We start from the raw sequence: 19,237 nt of genomic DNA, 5'->3' as shown, positions 1-19,237 counted from the left end.
AATTTCAAAGTTTTCCTGCTTCTTACTTAGAATATGCTATTTAGATGTAAAATTTCTTTAGGTTTCAATTGACTACTTAGCCATCATTAAAATGTAATTAACAGTTTGTCTCAATGTTATGCCAGACATTTATAAGCCTCAAACAAGAGTCTCTATTAATCCAACATTTGGTTATTACAGTAGATTTATTAGGAACAAGTCTTTCTTCTAAGGCGTGAAAGAGAAATTAAGGAGGCTGTATAGAATTTGTTAATTAGACCAAACACGTTCCTAAAATCATCTGAAAAGATGAACTTCAGTTGACTGAATCATCCACAGATGTTTACTCTCAGACATTAAATATGTGACAGCTCTAGTTAATATTAAAACTTTTTAAGACTTACTATTTGTAAACTGAGTGTGCAGTCCTAGAAAACAAAAAAATGTCAGTTATTTAGAATATTGAAAGTGTTATTCCATTATTTGATGAAGATGAGTGATGTTGTGATGTGATGAAGAATAATGTACTGCCTTTTTATTATTTGAACTAGACTTTATATTCCACTTCACTTCTTCTATACAAAAGCTGTTAATATTTTCTATATAATTTCTTCTGCCATTTTTCTGACTCCAAAAACCTGTTTGCCTAATCTGTAACTTCCTCAAGAAAACTCCAGAGTTTAAGACCGAAAGCACTAATGGCACTGAAACCCTCTGCGTTACCAAGCATTAAAGGCACTGACACCCTCTATATCACCATTACATTCATTTGGGTCCCCAATGGTTCAAATAATTTGCACTTATCTAAATAATAAATTTTATTCAGTTAATAAATGCTTTCCAGAAGGCACTTATCACTGAAATCATGCATGAAGCTTTTCTCTTAGTACTTTTTTTTCTAGCGAGTCATAAGCCTCCCTGTGAAAACTGGTTAACTAATATCAGATTATGAATTTTATATATACCTTTTCTCCATGACTGTGTATACACTATCCGATCTGTTCATAAGATTCTCATAAGTTTGTTTCCCTTTTGCTGCAAGTGTCGTGGTTAACACCAATTGTACTCTCCTTGTTCATACTTTTGCTCAGGAGTGAAGTCATGTCATCCTTACCCGAAAACCTCACTGGTGACAAATACAGCTCGAAAGAGTCTTGCTTTGTATTTCAAAGCGCATTATAGCTCTGAGTGCCAGTAACATATATTCATTTCAAATGTAATGTTTGATTTGATCTACAACAATATGCAATGTTGCAGCAAGTATCTGCTGAAGAAGCAGCACGCTGAAGACAGACAAGACATACGTCTCCTATGTTGCATAAAAGTATGTAATGGTTGGTCATAATCACTGACGTTTCCCAGATTTAGTGATTGATGGAAATGGTTGGACTCAATGATCCAGTGGGTCCTTTCCAACCTGGTGATTCTATGTAGTCCTATATTGCCACATGGAGGTGGATTTGACCTTATGCATGCTGCTAGTACAGTCTGAGATTGGCCTATGCCATTGCTTCCTCAGCAATCCCAAATGCAAATTATCTCCATGAAAAAAAACGTACATGCAAGTCAGCTAACCTGCATCACACTGTCAGGATTCCGGCCCACAAGCTGATAAGTTCCCCAGTTTATTGAGATGAGCTTTCAAATAACAATCATTACTTATATTATAGCAGATGAAATAACTGCACTGTCTCACAATGCTGTCATTCCTAGTCATCTGGCACTGTTAGGATGAGTCAAGAGCACAGATTTAGCTTCAATTTTTCTTCAATTTTGCTTCATTTGTCTTGGGACAAAAATCTATTAATTTCACATTTTGAAAGCAAGCTTAAAATGCAAGGTTTATATTTCCCAAGAAAAAAATAAAAGTAAACCACTCTTTCCTTTGAATATTTTCAGGGGAGATTTACTCCACCGGCACAGGTTTCTGATTGCCAGATAGAGTATCCTGCCTTCAGGTAGATTGCAGAGAATCTTGATATGCCAGTACACATACATATGCTTAAATACATGAATAAAGACTAGTAAAATCAAGACCTGAATAATTCTCATATGTAAAATTATAGTGTAAAAAGAAATTCTTAGTATTTACAGCCTTATCGTTGACCTTGTAGAGAGAATTGCAATGCTGTTAAGTCTCTGCTGATGTGCCTATTAAAAAGCAGTAACTTCCACATGAACAGAAGAGCATGTTGTATTAATTGACTTTATACTTACATAAAAAAAGAATCATAAATGTTAGTAGTTCCTTGATAAATCTGACAAATTCTTAGGTGATGATAGAAGTGACAAAAAATCGGCTTCATCTTTTGGTAATCAACATTTAAATAAAATCAGTAAAAGGAAATGGAACGCTCGTACTTCCATTTTTCATGGGTAAATCTAAGTTTAAATCCCTCTCAACAGGCTACTTGAAAAAATATCCAGGTAGAACTTTTTGAGGAATAAGAGTTTGAAACGCTGTAGTTGTCTTTTAGTTGCTGTAGAATCCCCACGGTGCCCTTTTAATTAGGTTTTATGTGTGCAACTGCAATCAGAATTTGACATAGTGTATTTGTGACTAAAAATAATCTCTATCCTCTGCAGTATACAAATAGCTGTTTCAAATGATTTTCTTAATTGCACACATTTTGAAAAAATTAATCCAATTGGATTAATTAAGGCCTTTCTTTGTACCATCCATCTAATGTTCCTGTATAATTAATATGTATTAAACACCATTATATCTAAAATGTACATGATTTATTTTGTTACAGCAGCTCTTAAGAATATGATGCAATTTTTTTCCTCAGTTCTTTATTTTCTGAATATTTAGGAAAACTCAAGTTTTGCATTTAATTTCTTACCTTCCTACCGCATCTATAAGAAACTGCCTGATGTTTTTAATAGGTTTCAGACTGATCTTTACTTCTTCCTCCATTTCTAGCAAAAAATACTGTGTTCAGTAGCTGTTATTTTCTGTTTTCTCATCCCAGTGGAGAAAGGAGAGGGATTCAGTGTTCTGATATGCAGTTTAGGATTGTCTGCTGTGTCCACTCTGGTTTTCTTTTGGCTGCATTGGTACCTATTTCTTGAGACAGATATAAAGAAGATTTTTCTTTTTCAAATACCATTTCTTTAGGAAATATTTTTAACACTTACTACAAGACCCTTTCAAATCATTAGTCAGTCAAATTTTTTGCAATGTTAAAATGTATCTTGCTATTATATTAGATAATTTATAGTGTTACAAACACCTTTTAACATTACAAATATGAGGATATATGGGTTTTTTTCTTTCTTGCAGGGGACTACTAAATCTTACTCAGAGTATTCTGAGGATGAAAAAAATTGATACAACAAATTTTATTCTATATCTAATTTACATATGCTTAAAATCTTGTATTTTTAAAATGGTATCTTTATCTTTTGCCAAATTTAATATTCCTTTCCTCAAAAAGGTATGGATGTTTGAATCAATGAGTTGCAAATTTTTAATCAAAGAACAACAGAACAAAGCCTTAGTCCCTGGCTTATCTACACATATAAGTCTGTCTATTGCAATTTGGGATTTCTGGATAAATGTAAGCATCTACCCTCAGGTATGCAGCTGCTCTCTAAAAGAAGATCTCCAGCAGATGCAAATATCCTGTCAGATGTATTGTAGAATCAGAATCTAGGAGAAGGCTGGCTAAAACACAGCAGAGGGGAAAAAAAAAATCTTCATATCTTGTAGTTTAATATATTACTAAAGGAAAGTGATGTGTTCCTTCAATAAAATGGTGATAAAATGGTTGTCTTATGAAAAGGTGAAAGCTAGAATTTAAAGATACATTACTTTCTGCTTTATTTTATTATTCTAAGGATAAGGAAGTGAAAGAATGTCCCCTGATCTTCTCTTTCTGTAATGAGGGAGGGTGGAAAGGCCTTCAGGTCCTATAAATTATGCCCAGGTGACTGCAAAGTGCTAACTCATTAAAGCCACCAGAAAATTACTTGCATTCTAATTAATCCTCCTGTTTATTTCTCTTTACCCAGAAGAGTACTCAGAGCAAGATGTTAGAAGTTGGAGTTCTGGTTCAATAGACTCTGGAAAGTCCAAAATTAAAAGCTTTTCCAGCAAAGGTGTTGAAGTCAGTCTTGTACCATTAACTAAGTAGAAAATAAGCAGGGTAGAGATTTTTGTCCCAAAACCACAAATGCATATTCAATTTTAATGGTACTTCCACCAGTTTTGATAATTATTTAATTCTCTAGTACTTTATTTATATTGCATGCCTTTGTTGACCTTTCTTTCCTTAATTTTCCTTTTTCATGTGTATGAATTTGTTATTTGTTTCTACCTCCTCTTCTGTATTGCACTTTCCTCTCTCTCAGCTGTTCTGCTGATCTCACACACATGAAAACAAAATTTAAGATCTTGAAACCAATCCTCCTCCTGAACTCACTGAAATGTCAGCAACCTCTTTCTAATTAATCAGAGCATAGGCTTTTTGCCCCAAAGTTTTCTACAGCTATAGCTACCAAGCATTTTCATATCCTGGTAAATCATTTGTTCATAGAAATATAATTTTCGGAGCTGTGTGACTTTCATTCAAGCATATAATTTTCCTTTTATGATGGCAATTAAAGGATGCTGAAGATAGTTTATTATCAGTGATGGCATCCTGCTTTTTCCTACAGATACTGTTACCAATTATATGGGCAACGATAGGTTACCTAGAGGGCAAATCACTCATATCACTATTGATACTAACCTAGTCTTAGTATGAATGCTCAAATTAAATTACTACAAGGCATGGATAACCATTACAAATGTTATTCACCTATGTGCATGAAATCCAAATATTTAAAATAAAAAAAAAATGCACCACAAAACCCCGAACTCCAGGCCATGTAGTATTCCTATGAGATATTTTGCTGCAGTATTAGTAAAGTGCACATAGAAAAGTAAAACCTGGTTTGTAGTCCACTCAGTTTTACTGTGTTTCTATGGTAATTTACACAGGTTTGGGATTATCAGGATTTTTGGTATTATATAAAAATCATTATGAAATTATGCAAATCTAAGCAAAATGCTTTGATTTGAAAATCTATTCCATGTTCACTGTGTTTACCTATCTTTGACACAAATATGTATGTTAGATGGAAGATGTGCTGTGCTGAATGTTACCTGATAAATAGCCAGTATTAGTTTAATGAAAATCTCACTTTGAAAGACATGGAACTACTTCACGAGAACATTTAACTTCTGTAAAGCATTCAAAGACCAGTGTGAAAAATTTCCATAATTATAATGCTGGTATTATTTTATCTATCTTTTTTTTTCTTTATGAGCTACTACCTGTTCATTAACATTTATGTGCCTTTTTTTTTCCATTCATCTCTCTTCACCTCATGAAAAGCATATCTGGGTAAGTTAAAACACCATGGCTGCTGAACATATTCATCTTCAGCACCATGTTTATTTTCAATGTTTTATTCCTATTTCTTTTTTTTTTTCTGTGAACCCTAACATGCAGAAAATTGACCCAAACGAAAACTTTCAGAATATTCAAAATAATGGTAAAACTTAAGAGCATATACAAATTCAGGTCAGGACCTGCTTCTGCAGGACTTAACAGAATGGATTAATTACTTAGAGATAATTTATGTAAATTTTCTTAGATAAGCACATTATGGGATGTCTAAAGCCCAGAATCACAAAGGTGTTTGCAAGTTTTAGTTCAGTATAAAAGTTGTAAGAGTGAAGACCTAGGTTATCAAATACTGTTAAGGCATAAATTCTGCTTAATTAAGTCACGGAGGACTCAAACTCATAAACACTTCAGTAATCCAGAGTACCCAATTTCTTTTTTGGTGTTTGAGCCCTCATGCTATGTAGAAGCACTGTATTTCATTTGTGCATGTAATTTTAGTATTTTCTTTTTCACTAGTTCATTTTGAAAGTTTTTTTTTTTTGCATTGTTAACCTGAAATCAAGTTTTAAATCTTCATCTCCTCTTTGAACTATTGTACAAATGTAATTTTATTCTTGAATGATTTTTGAAACTCGGGGAGAACATTTCATCTGTTCAAAGTGTTTCTGTGTGATAACTTTCTAAAGGTGCAAGGATAAGAAACTCAAAGAGAATAGGGGTTACCACATTAATTTAGAATATGTGATTATGAGATGGCTTTATAAAAATAGATTTGGTGACACTTAATCAACCTGGGAAATCCAGGTGTCCCTTATGTAGTACAGTACATAGAAGATTGCAAGGCTGTGTGTTATGGAAGTCTGTTTATTTCACAGGGGTTTTTGGGGATTTTTTAGTAGTAACTCTCTGCATCTCTGTTTGTTAGTGTCTGTATAAAGCATTCCTGAACATGCTTCACTTAGCTTACTTTATGTCTTCAGGCAAAAAGAACACTGTCCTTCAGTTTGCATGCACTTAAAATGTACACCTACTTAGAAAAATTATAGCATTGTTAAATCTGTGTTATCTGGGATTCTGTTAAATTTGAAGCTATACTTCCTTGGCTTATGAATTTAAAACATTTTATTTATTATTTCCATCCTGATTTCCATATTTCAGTCATTTTTTTCCAAAAACTCCTTGGATACAAAATTTTTATTAAAAAAATAGAAATTTAATTTTGCCCATTGTTCTCAGTCTATTGTATCAAATAATAAAAAAGGGGAAAGAATGAGGATTTAAAGTTATTTAAAAGCCAGGTCACTTAAGTGCTGAAGTTGAAACAACATCTGACCCAGTTTTTAATTAGTGCAGTCTTTAAGTCAGACAGATCCTTTCAGATTAAATCAAATCAGCATCATTTTGTTGTGCAATGACCTTAGCTACAGGATTCTAACCTTACTTAAATATTTAGCAAATGACAGCAGAAAAGATAAAATCCAAATCCAGCTTAATTCATTAGAAATCCTCTCCTGAATTTTGCAGTCTTTGAATATGAGTAGATTTGCTTTCCAGAGGCAGATGTGTTTAATCTTAACTTGAAATCATAGGATTACACAAAGGAATGTAGCGTATTTTGTCTATAATTTCTGTCTATTTTGCTTCTAGAAACCAACCATGTATAACATTGTTTTGTACACTAAATATTTTAGTGTTTGTTATAATAACAATCATGATTATAATAATAATCAGAAGCTTTACTAGATAAACACTTTTGTCTGTTATCTTTTTGAGAAAATGTCTTTGAGTAAAGGATATCTCATAGGACCTAAATTGCCCATTAGCCAAAACTTTTTAATAGATTCTGTTTGTATTTTACTAACATTATTTGGCTCTTGACTTCACCATGTCTCCTTTTCGATTCATCTTACATTTATAATTACATTTTAACTAAGAGACATTATAATACACACAATATAATATCCCTGAGGACTTTTCATGTGAATCCTACTAGAACTATCAGAGTAAATGCTATTATTTGCAGGAATGTGAAGATCTGTGTTGAAACATTGTTCAAGTTCCATCAAGACAGTGTCTGGACTTTGTGTATGACACAGAGCGTTTGTATATCAGAAATCCTAAGCTGTTATTTCTTGTTTGCTTCATGGAGGAGAGCCTCATCCCATAAAGAAAACTGAATGGCATGCTTTAAATCAAGATGTTGTTAACTATCTACACAAAATCTATTTAAATATTTTTCTTATTTTTAGTAGAGTTCATTGAATTTTATACAAAGAGAGTTGCTGATACAGAGTTAGAATTTTCTTGGTGTAAGGGAAGGGTATATATGAAATAGAAAATCTGCAGGAGAATAGCATATCTTAGCTCTTATTGTTTCCCCCTTGTTTTTGCTCCCATCTACCTCTACTGTCCAGAGGGATATTGAAGCATTCATAAGGCTCCATGGTACGAGTTTGTGCTCTCAGCTTGGTAGGTTTGTATGGGCAGTTGTACCTGTCTTTTGGAAGAATCGTGCTAAAGAAAATGGCCCAGTATCCTTAGGAAGTAATTTTGGGGAGAATTAAACATCAGAAATCAGTCCTAGGGAGGCAGCCTCCCTCCTTCTCTGCTGTACAACTCCACAACACAACTTGACAGTATGTGATTTTTCTTTTCTGTCTTTGATAAAAGGGAGAAGACAGCCCGCTTTATGAGGCACTCTCTCTAAAAAAGACAAATACAAACATCAATCAAATTTTGGATGAATTCTAAACAGCTGATGGTTATGAAATTTCCTGACTTTGCAAAACCAGACTCTGGGTAATGATATATGTTAGATAGCATATTGCATTTACTCCTATAATCCTCCAGGAAGAGGATTTTATTCTTGAACAGTAAGAATGTTATCTTTAAAAATACTGCTTCAATTTGGAATTGATTCTTGTGGTACCAAGAGGTTTAATGCCTTATCTGCAAAATAACAGCATTTATAGTAATGCCTAATTAATGTCAATTCTTCATTATCAGCTTGTTTTCATATCTTGCCAGAAAGCTAAATGAGCATGGAAATAATTACGTTTTAATTCCCTACCTCCTTAGCAATGCAAAGTGGACACATTATAACATGTAGTCTTCCTAACAGAGTATTAGGAGGAGAAAATTCCCACATTCCCCAGCAAAGCACCTTCCAGATTTGAGAAACTGAATGCTGCTGTTCGCAGCCTCTAAACCCTATCTGTGTAATGAAAGGCAGGGGGAGTGTATTTGTCTCTTCCTCCTTCTGGATCAGTTGTCTGGTTTTGTAAGGAAAATTGAACTGCAGTAGCCCATATTTGGCTTTGGGGACCTTCTGTTTTCAGGAAGCCAGTGACTATCCCACAAGGACAACAGAACATTCAGGCTGCTCTGAAATATTCAGATCATATTTCAAAATAGACAGATCACGGTTTTAATTTATCTGACGATTTGCACTATTGATCAAAACAATACTTTTTTTTTCTACATGACACTTCTAACTTATTTTGAAAGAGCATCAGTTTTTTTCTGTAGTTCTAGTTCATATTAAAAAAAACAAGAGTTTTCTTTGACTGCCAACTAAAGAATATCTCTGTCAGTCAAAAAATAGACATTCTGGGTTTACTTCTCATTTAGAAATTGAAGGTTCAAGTTCTGCAGATCTAGTGTGTGTTAAAAGTTGTCAAAAAGTACTGTTCAGAAGGTAAAATATAATTCAAATAACTTTAAAGTTGGAGAGATGTTTAAACAAAACTTCTGAGGGAAGGAAGTATAAGTTCTGAAGCATAAAATTACATTTAAAGGCAAGAAATATTATAAAAATGCTTTTAATATTCCACAGCAATAAGTGAGGCACAGGCTTTATGATGACTGTATTCCCTGTTCATATCCAAGTAAAGGATTTTAACTTAACACTAAAAATATTTTCAAACCAAGACATTTTCTTTCTACATGCCAAGACCCTTTGGATTACATTTATCATACTGTAGTCTGCGGCTATATTATATATGTAGGGCATATTATTGCTGGCCTGGCCCCACTTTCTTCAGCCCAAATCAATAACCACAACTATATTTTCCTCTAGATCTGTGAGCCAGACTGCCTCGGAAGTTACAGAAGTGCTTGCCTACTCTGGGAGAGTATATTTGTTTGAGAAGTACTGGAATAATGCTAAGCCTCCACACCAAGCCTCAGGCCAATTCAAATGTTGTAAAGTCACAGCAGACTCCCTAGGAATGTGTACTCTATAGTTCCAGCAGAAAGAAATTAAGTTTTTCATCAAAGTGAGACCTTAAAGGGCCAATGCTTCTACTGCAGGCACCACAGTTGCTGAGGCCACACAGGGATTAACACCAAATGAGAGAAATGGGCCAAAACTTCTTTCCCATCACCTTGTAGACCACATGCTGCTGAGGAAGGCCAGTAGCCCTCAAAGCCATAATCTCCTTTTTTTACTTGTTTTGTTACAGCCCATCTCTTTCAGCTGGGATGGGTGAAGAGAATAGACTAGATAAGGAGAAATATGAGATGAGGTTCCTCCAAGGACAGTGCTTCCATGTACGTGACTCTGCTGCAGAAGGGGCTGCTCCTGGTGCTTGGGCTGGCTTTGGGGAAGGAGGAAGTCAACACAGGGTTTTGTGGGGTCCATGCTCTGCTATGGAACACTGCAACTGGCAAGATGAGGAAGAGAAATCGCTGAAAGCCTAGGTCTCCCTGAGGACAGTCATCCCAGCTCACAGCTATAGTTGCAGCTGGAGCCATGTGGTACCTGGGGGTGGTAAAGCAGTGCTGTAGCTCTGCAGGTACCCCACAGAACCAGCTCTGAGGGAAGGCTGCAACCCAAATACCTCATCCACAGGTAGCTGGGAGGTGGCTCTATCTCACCATGCCTTAATTCTGCTTTCCTAAGCAGCCAAGTCTGTATATCTCTTGGTCGTCACTGCTTGTTTCCCTGGGATGGAGGGTTCCTTGCACCCTCCATCAGCTATTGAAGGTAGCATAGTGTTTGTGTACCCAGAGAGCAAGTTCTCCTCAGATTACTGAGGATTTTGCTTTCACAGAAAGTAAGGACAGCTCTACAATGTCTTTGGACATCTGAGTGACAAAGGATAAGATATGCTGCAAAGGATATGTGGGAGGAGGAGCTGTAAAGCTGTCAGTTATTTGTAATTTTATATATTACTAGAACAAAAACATACAAAGTAAAGCAGCTGTCTTTCTATTAATATTCAGAGCCAGGGATTTAAACTTATATGCAAAATCGTGATTAGTGGAGAGGAGGGTGCTGGATTCTTCTCCCAAGTGACAGGGGACAGGACAAGAGGGAATGGCCTCAAGCTCCGCCAGGGGAGGTTTAGGCTGGACATTAGGAAAAAATTTTTCACAGAAAGGTTCATTGGGCACTGGAACAGGCTGCCCAGGGAGGTGGTTGAGTCACCTTCCCTGGAGGTGTTTAAGGCACGGATGGATGAGGTGCTGAGGGGCATGGTTTAGCGTTTGGTAGGAATGGTTGGACTTGATGATCCGGTGGGTCTCTTCCAACCTGGTTATTCTATGATTCTGTGATTTCAATTTTCTGCTAAAACCTTTTTCTCAGTCTGGCCTCTAGTCAGTGCAAAATCCCAGTAGGAGTACTTACAAGTAAGATCCCCCCATTGCTTTTATCTGTTGTGATTTTGTAGTACATTTGTTTGAAAGGCTGCTAAGGCAGTGAAGAATTGCCAAGAGATAACTGAACCACAAAGGTCATAATAATAAAGGTGAACAGAGCAAAATTGAAGCTATAATTCCAAAATCTTCCTGTTACGTGGGAATGTAAGCAAATTTTCGTGCTACATTAGCATAGTCCTGGTTTAATTTGTTTTTCACTACAGCTTGTTGCTGAGAGCATTCTTTTGTGTTTCACTCAGTAGGAGGTAGCTGAAAATATACCAGAAAAAAAAGACTTTTGAACGACGGCTTTTTTTGTGCCACCACTACAGTGGAATCTTTACTCCTGCTCCAGGAGTAAAAATGTCTGGTCAAATGGTTGAACATGTTTAATATAGAGCATTCCCCTAATAGTCTAGCTGACTGACCTATACATTACTAAATATTTAATACTGTTCTATTAAAAGTGTATTTTAAGTTTTGAGAATGATGTTTTACATACACACTCATTGCTGCTTAGAGAAGATGCAGATGCAGGAGCTGGATTGGCATCTACTCCATAGAAATGTATCTATTATGTATATATGTCTGTGTGTATATATATAAAATTGAGAAATCACATCAGTTCTATAGTTATAGAAATACATAAATCAATAAACCCCATGGATTTATTTTGTATATAAGCAATAATTAAAAAATAACATGGAAGTATTAAAGACACAGCCAACTCAATTAGCCATGGATGGCTTATTTAAGGTGCAAAATAGCTGTACTCCAGAGACCCTAGATTGCACATAGCTAGTCCAGCAGAGTTTAGTGTTTCAGGAGACCTCTCAGCCCCAGCTTATTATATCCATGCTTAAGTCAGGTATAAAAGCTGGCAGTTGTGGCCCTTCTTGGGTCATTACAAGACCAGAGCTAAGCTCGCCTCTGGAGGAATCCCTCAGTTTTCTCTTCTCCCATGAATACTGTGATATGGGTGATCCTTTCATATAGGCTGCCCCAATTCTGTATTGCTTCTGTATTGCTATCTGTTTAAAGAGATGTCAAAATGCACCAAAGGGAAGAAAAAAAAAAAAAAAAAGAGTTGGGAACAATCTAAGGAATGCGTTCAAAAGTGGAAGGAGCTGTAGAGTTCAGTGGTGTTGTCTATGCCTTTCCTCTGCCTGTCATCATGCTTCACTGCTGTTACCCTTAACAAAAAGGCACAATTGCATTTACGTTGTCCCTACATATACCTCTGCATATTTAACAGATTTTGATCTATTTTTAGACATGAACTTCTGGAAGAAGCTCGGAGAAAGGGTTTGCCTTTTGCACAGTGGGATGGGCCTACAGTGGTTGCCTGGCTAGAGGTAAGTAGAACTTCCATATCTTGGAAACATAAGTTGCATTGTAGACAGCTTCTATGTGCTTGTCCTTAAAAATTCTAAAAAAGGACTGTTAAAATCTTCTCCTCTGCTCCCTGTGTACTGTGCCATGAGCACTAAGCAAATTTTGACACTGGATCAATAGCCAGTTCTGCACCAGCCCTTTTGGATTTATTCAGTGCCTGACTGTGGGTTGTTTCCACCATATATATTTGCAGTCTATGTGGATCAGAGACCAAAGCTGAAAAAGTAAGACAGGATTACACAGGTAGATGAGGACAGGAAAAAAAGGCTTATCAAATTTACTCAAACCTCACATTTTCAAACAGAGTTTATATAAGATGATGTGCTAAAGAGGAAACAGAAATTAGCTATAAAATTTTATTTGCGGTTAATGCCAAAGCTACATCTTCAGAATTTTTAACAAATTTAAAGAATCTGTAACTTTCTGTCTTTTTAAGACATAATGGGAGGGTGCTGGTTTACCTGGATATCACTCAGAATAGGATAAAAACGTGTTCCTCTTGGCACTTTCACATGGGTTTTGGCAGGCAGTGCCTTGATCTCTGAACTCTGATCTGCAGAGAGCTCTTCTTTATTTGGAATGCCTACAGTAATGGGTTTTTGGAAGCCATCCATAATAATTCAGAAAAGCTGTCTATCAGTTTTGACAAAAATCAATGAATGTTTTAGGTGAAGTTACTATTTAAAAAAGAAGTACTCAGATCCTGAGGGGGAAGGAGACAGAAAGTAAGGATGTTTTTATACAAATACACAGTCACTTTGGTGTAGCAAGGCTGTATCAGTTCGGTGCGGATATAAGCCCATCTGTTAGCTCAAGGAACAGGTCTCTCTTCCTGGTATATGCCTAGCATCTCTATGTATTCCCACCTGTTCTCATGTCTGCTGATCCACTGATCATCAGATGACAGAATTTGTATTTTCCCTTCAATTTAAAAAAAAATAAAGGTTCCTGTCCAAAGCTTTAACAGGAGTATCTTCAGGGAATAAATGAAGGATGAGGAATGAAAGCTGCTAATGTCTACAAAATACCTTGCTTCATTTTGGAATTGCTGAAGGTACCTAATGAAAAAGATTAAATGAAAACTGCAGAAAGGCAGTTCAAGCATTTGTGCATGACCTTGACAAACAGGATGATATCTTCCTTCAAAAATATCTCTCTGTTAATATGGGACATCCATTAATTCGGCGACTATTTCATATGACACTCAGAGCACTGTAACCAGATTTGCGTCATTTAGAAATATTCAGTGTAACAGTCAAAGCTGATTTGCTGGAAAGCTGAACATACAAAGGTCTATACATTTCTGAATACTGAGAAAAATCTGCCCTTGATCTCCTCCAGGGTGATCCAAAATTTGAAGACTCTTCTGAAAAGTTAAGCCCTAATCTTTTTTTGCCTTTATTCTTAGCTGCAAAATAGGATATGCTTCCCACTGTCTCAGAGAGGGGCTATAAAGAAAAATTGATGTCTATGAACTTTTTGGGAAATATGATGAGGGTAGCACAGGAAAGTTCATGAGGAAGTTTATGTTGCAGTATTCAATGAAGATTGAATGCAGATGATAAAAAGATATGAGGGCAGAAGTGTTGAATTTATTCAATGAGTATCAGTGCCTTCAGTTAGCAGATGGACATGGTATGCATTTCATGCTGTCCTGGGGAAACTATAATATGTGGCCCTTGGCCTGAAAATTGAAATTAATATCAAGATAGTCAAATGCCAAAATTAAAGAAACACATGTATTCACAATTGTGACATTTCCAGTCTTTTCCAGGCCTAAACTGTCAGACTTAGAAATTATTCTGGTCAATTGTATGTAGCACAGACATAGTTGAGATATATTTTAAGAACTGTGGGTTTTCTTAACTAATTCTGGGAAAGCATATCAATCTTGATATTAAGGTTCTCTGCCTAGAACCCTCTTTTTAGAGACTGTTTTAATCTAACTGCATGTTCTGGTAGAGACAGCTGTTTGTTAAAGAACTAATTTACCTAATTTGTTAAAGAGCTAATTTACCTAATGAGCAGCAAACATTTGATTCTGTTTCTGCAGTATTTACACTTTCCTGCTTTTCAAGTGTATATATGAAAAAATCAATGCCAAAGTAAATGAGAATATTAAGTACATTTTAAAATTATGCAGTTTCCTCATGGCCCTTTGTTTAAGTGCAGGTTGTAGTAGTAGTAGTAATAATAATAATAATAATGATAATGATACCACTTTCATGAATTGTACTTCGTAACAGTTTAATCATGAAATTGGCTAATTTGATGGCTACCAGTTAATCAGATGGCCTATGCAAGATGCACAGAGAGACAGAGCTCTTGATGACTTTATTTAGACTCACAGGTGCTCTGTCCCGCTGATATTCAAAGGTAGTCATTACTTGCCATCTACCTGGAATTAATAAAAAAATCTAAAAGTGTAGAATATGAAAGATACTATCACATAGTATCACTGTACTGTAAACTGATGGACAGGTTTCTGTTTCAGAAACAGTGGAATAGAATAGGATGCTACTACAAGCCATTAGTAACTAATTGGTATGTTTGAAAAGTGCTTTTGACAATTTCTGTTTGAAGGAATATTATACAGAAGTACAGTGAAGTACAACAGATCTATACTTAACAAAATTTGGTAGCTGTATAAATGTGTTTATAAATGTTATTTATACAGCATTATGTACACTCAGATACATCAAAGGTTAAGTAGTGAAGGGGGATTTATGCATTTTGACACCCAGTGTCACAAAAGCTAGAATAGCAGCTATTTTGCTGCCTAGTGGAAATCTTTTTTTATTCATTATGTTTCTTGGTCCCAGTGGAGAGGGCTATGAACTAAAAATGTAATTCACACCACCAACTCCCATGCAATAGTGATTTGGAAAAGGGTAAGGAGAGAGGGCAGGGAAGGGCTACTCTCCAGAGGGAAGTACCATCTTCCATCAGGTTTCACAGAGCGTAACCATCTTCTGGAGCGAATCACCTAGTGAAGTATGTCTTTTTCTTCCATTGTGTTATCCCCAAAACCTCAGTGATTATGGCATTCGTTGCTTATGTCCTTCTCACATTTTTCTCTCTAGCATAATATATTTCACACTGTGACAAAAACTTCCCACATATATGTAACCCTGCTACGGAATTATCTCCTTTGGGCACAAAGATCTGTAGACAACTGATATTAATGAGGCAGCACAAAAAGAGAAAGCTGAGAAAACCTAGAAGAGTTCATGCTCAGTAGGTCCCAGGAAAGACTGCTAGAAGTGGAGAGTACCTGTTACAAGAAAAGAGTAAGTGGTGAAGCAAGGGGCTGTTGCTGACCTAGGCTAGCAAGACTAAGATAAGGAGGAGAAAAGCATGAAGTGATCAGTACCTATCTTCTAAATCTGCATGTGATGTAGCTGTGCTTACATTTTGCTGCAGTTTCTAACCAGTATTTCTAGCTGAGTTTAGACACCACACCAGAGTGTTCCCAAGTTTGTAGTAATCTCTGCCCTCAGGAGGTTGGTTACTTGCCCTCTGCTAGTTTTATTTCTACCAAGAAATAAAACCTGCAAAATGTAAGATTTTGCCCTCTGAGTACACTATGGGAGCTAACACGGAAAGAGCAAGAAAGTCATTTTAGTACAGAAGTCAAGAAAATAAACTACTGATTTCAATAAAAGCAACAAAACAGGTCACATGATGCCAAGGTAATTTCAAAAGTTCTGAAACAATTTCATTTTATTAGGGACTCTGATAGTAGTACTCATTTGTGTTTATTACCATGATTATTCAGATTGATAGGTGTCTTGATGATAAATTTCTTGTGAGAAATGAAGCAGTGCTTTGAGTGCCTATGTGCTTTCTCTCAACAGCTCTGGCTAGGCATGCCAGCCTGGTATGTTGCTGCCTGCCGTGCCAACGTAAAGAGTGGAGCCATTATGTCTGCCTTGTCTGATACTGAGATTCAAAGAGAAATTGGAATCAGTAATCCTCTTCATCGCTTAAAGCTCCGATTAGCAATCCAGGAGATGGTATCGCTGACAAGTCCATCAGCACCTCCAACATCCAGAACAGTGAGTCCTATTCAGCTAACATTTTCTTCACCACTTTACCCTGCAGGGAGTCTGCAAAAAGCCTTTTGTAGTATGACAGTTGCTCTATGCCAACACACTCTTCACAATCAGTGGGAACTGTCCTATAGAGACTTAGAAGAACACATTCATTGCTTGCCTGATTGTTGATCACTGATATTTTTCCTTTAGGAGATATTCTTGGTTTTTTTAAGTCATGTTTTTGATTGACCTTGATGTTATGTAAATGATAAGTATTGAGCCTGTTATTTGTAATTCTGCCTGTATTTTTGCCTTTGTCTTCCTCCAAGTCATCCCTCCTAATCAAATCAGATTTTGTTTCTCTTTTTTGTTTGTTTGTTTGTTTGTTTGTTGGGAAGAGGTGGGGAGACAGGTAAGGTGGGGTGGGGGAAGATGTTATGTAGGAGCACAGCTCTTTAGAATCTTGTTCTCGTTCCTCTTCTTTGCATCCTTTCAAATGTTATTAATCTGAGTCTTCTGGGTGTAGGTTCCTCATGCTTTTAAGAGAAACAGTGATCAGAGGTGTGAAGGCAGAGTCTGGAAGGGGGACATGAAGTATGTGCATTTGGTAAGGAAGGGAGAGAAGAGGGAGAGTGGCAGCAGATGGGAAGGAAGCAAGTAAAGAAGAAACTGAGATAGAGGTCTGAAAGGAAAGGGGAATATATCAAAAAGAGCAAGAAAGTATGCAAGAGGAGAGTAAGAACGTTTTTGCTATAGATAAAAAGCAACTATTAGTGGCAAATGAAGAAAAATAGGGCAAACTGATGAGAAGAAAAAGAAAGAAGATAAAGAAAGGAGTAGTTTCAAGCTGAGAGGCCGATGGTGATGGCTACGAAAGAGGCAACGGAGACTGCAACAAAAACAATGGGCAAGAAAAAAAATCAGATGAGATGGGAAACCTAGCACAGGAGTGAAGGAAAAAGACTCAAGTAGTGCATCCTAGACTTCTAATGCTAAGATAACAGTAATATTAATAATAATAATGTTGGTAGTTTGGAATCTCTTATCTTCATAGAATTCATGGAGAAACTTTTGGTGGAAGTAAGAATTGAGGTGCCATTGAGGGGTACTAGAACCACTGAGTTATAGGAGCAACTGGACTCTTCCTATTGACTGGCCTTTTACGTTGCTAAGTTTCTTTACATATTATAGTTTATCATCTAATATTCTCTTCCCTCAGAACAGTTGGATATGTCATAACTATGGTAATGGATTTCACCTAAGTAAAGCAGTATAGACTGAAAAATGATGCTGAATTACTGAACAAAATTCATTTTGATTTTTAAAGCATAAGAGCATATTTAAAAGCATAAGCACATTGACACTTAAGAATTGAGAAAACAATACACTAAAGCTAGAAACCTTGGGAATAATTTTGCCTTTTTTCAATTCTCCTTGACCAATTGGCAGCACAGAGCTGCCCTGCCCTAGCACATGCATTTCGGAGTCCCAGGTCTTTCTGCCTCCACTCTTTCTCAGGAAAGGAGTTAATTTACATCAACTGTCAAGAAAAAAATGGCACATTTCACCTTATGTGCACAGCAGACTTCCATATCCCCTTCCTGCCTCATCTCATTGTCCTAGTAATAACCTAGTTAAAATACTAATAAGGAAAAATAGTTTTACGAGTGAATTTTCTTGACAGTTTTAATTTACAGAAACATGGGGGAAGTAATAATTATTTAGATTACAATATAAGCATGTGATGTGTGCAGAATATTTAGGCTGGAAAATCTTCGAGAACTGAAGCTTACCTCCAGACAGAGCTATAGGCTTAAGGTTGTATTTGCCACTTGTGTGTGAAATGCAGTTTTAATTATTATTCTTTCCTCTGTGACGATGCTCTGCCAGATTTCATCCATCAGTTCGCATTGAAATACTCCATCGCGTCTGTTCAGAATCCTCTAATGAAAGATACAAAACAAGTTATGTAAAGTTGTCTCTAGTTGCAGCTCAGTAGAGGCAAAAACGTGGTTGTGCTGATGGTGATGCTATACGCTGTTAACTTACAGTGGTGCTGCCTTTCTTCTTTACCACTGCTTACCTAATGTGGATCCCACCTGCCTCCCTGTGGGCCTTGTCCATAGCCCTCAGGCAATGTTTGGGTGACCCATGAAGAGATGGAAAATCTTGCTGCTCCAGCTAAAACGGTTAGTGTTTCCACTTCCATTTAAAAAGGCTTCAGTGCTCAAAATAGAACTAGAATGTATCTGCTTCAACACAGATGCCACATCTTCTGTGGATGCTTCCCAAGCATGCCATTAGAAAGTCACAGGGAGTAGTGAAATTGTATTTAAAGAACAGTTACATCATTTCTCAGCAAAATAAACTACAAACTGTACTGCAATCACAAAAAATGGTCTGAACCTAAAACCAGTATTGGAGTTTTACAGTACATAATAATTTCACTGCCAGTGTGAAACCTCATTTAGCAAAATGAAATTGCTGCTGTTACAGGTGCAGTATTTCCCCTGTACTCTACTGCCTAGTACCTATTGTAAATGTATTTTTATATCTGCTGAAATAGAAACAAATAAGAAAAGGCTTGAGAATGGTGCATTAGACAACTCAATGTTTCCATTAATGCTGTCTTTCATGTCCATCCTTGTGTATTCATGCTGTTTGATCTAGGGTGCATGGAGTGTGTCATTTATTTATTGAGTTTTGTCAAACCTCTGCCTGCTTTGGGGGCACAAAAATAAATGTTATTACATTTTATTCAATAGTTCTGACTTTTTTTTTTTT

The 19,237-nt window shown here is 36.3% G+C and overlaps 1 protein-coding gene across 9 annotated transcripts in view; it reads left to right on the top strand.

The window, feature by feature from the left end:
- Positions 1-19,237, top strand: part of PPFIA2 (PTPRF interacting protein alpha 2) — a 324,302-nt gene that overhangs the window by 294,426 nt on the left and 10,639 nt on the right. For 7 of the 9 annotated variants that reach the window (XM_069858273.1, XM_069858284.1, XM_069858303.1 and 4 more), the window contains 3 exons: positions 12,295-12,376; positions 16,274-16,474; positions 18,580-18,643. In XM_069858273.1, coding sequence (XP_069714374.1) covers positions 12,295-12,376; positions 16,274-16,474; positions 18,580-18,643 — 347 coding nt within the window. Of the gene's footprint in view, positions 1-12,294; positions 12,377-16,273; positions 16,476-18,504; positions 18,644-19,237 lie in introns of those variants that run through there. The other 2 variants (XM_069858335.1, XM_069858293.1) reach the window with 2 other exon arrangements.

Source organism: Phaenicophaeus curvirostris, chromosome 1 (genome assembly GCF_032191515.1).
Source record: "Phaenicophaeus curvirostris isolate KB17595 chromosome 1, BPBGC_Pcur_1.0, whole genome shotgun sequence".
Lineage (NCBI taxonomy): Eukaryota > Metazoa > Chordata > Aves > Cuculiformes > Cuculidae > Phaenicophaeus > Phaenicophaeus curvirostris.
Note: the sequence above shows the minus strand (reverse complement) of the source record. Positions and strands in the feature narration are given on the sequence as shown.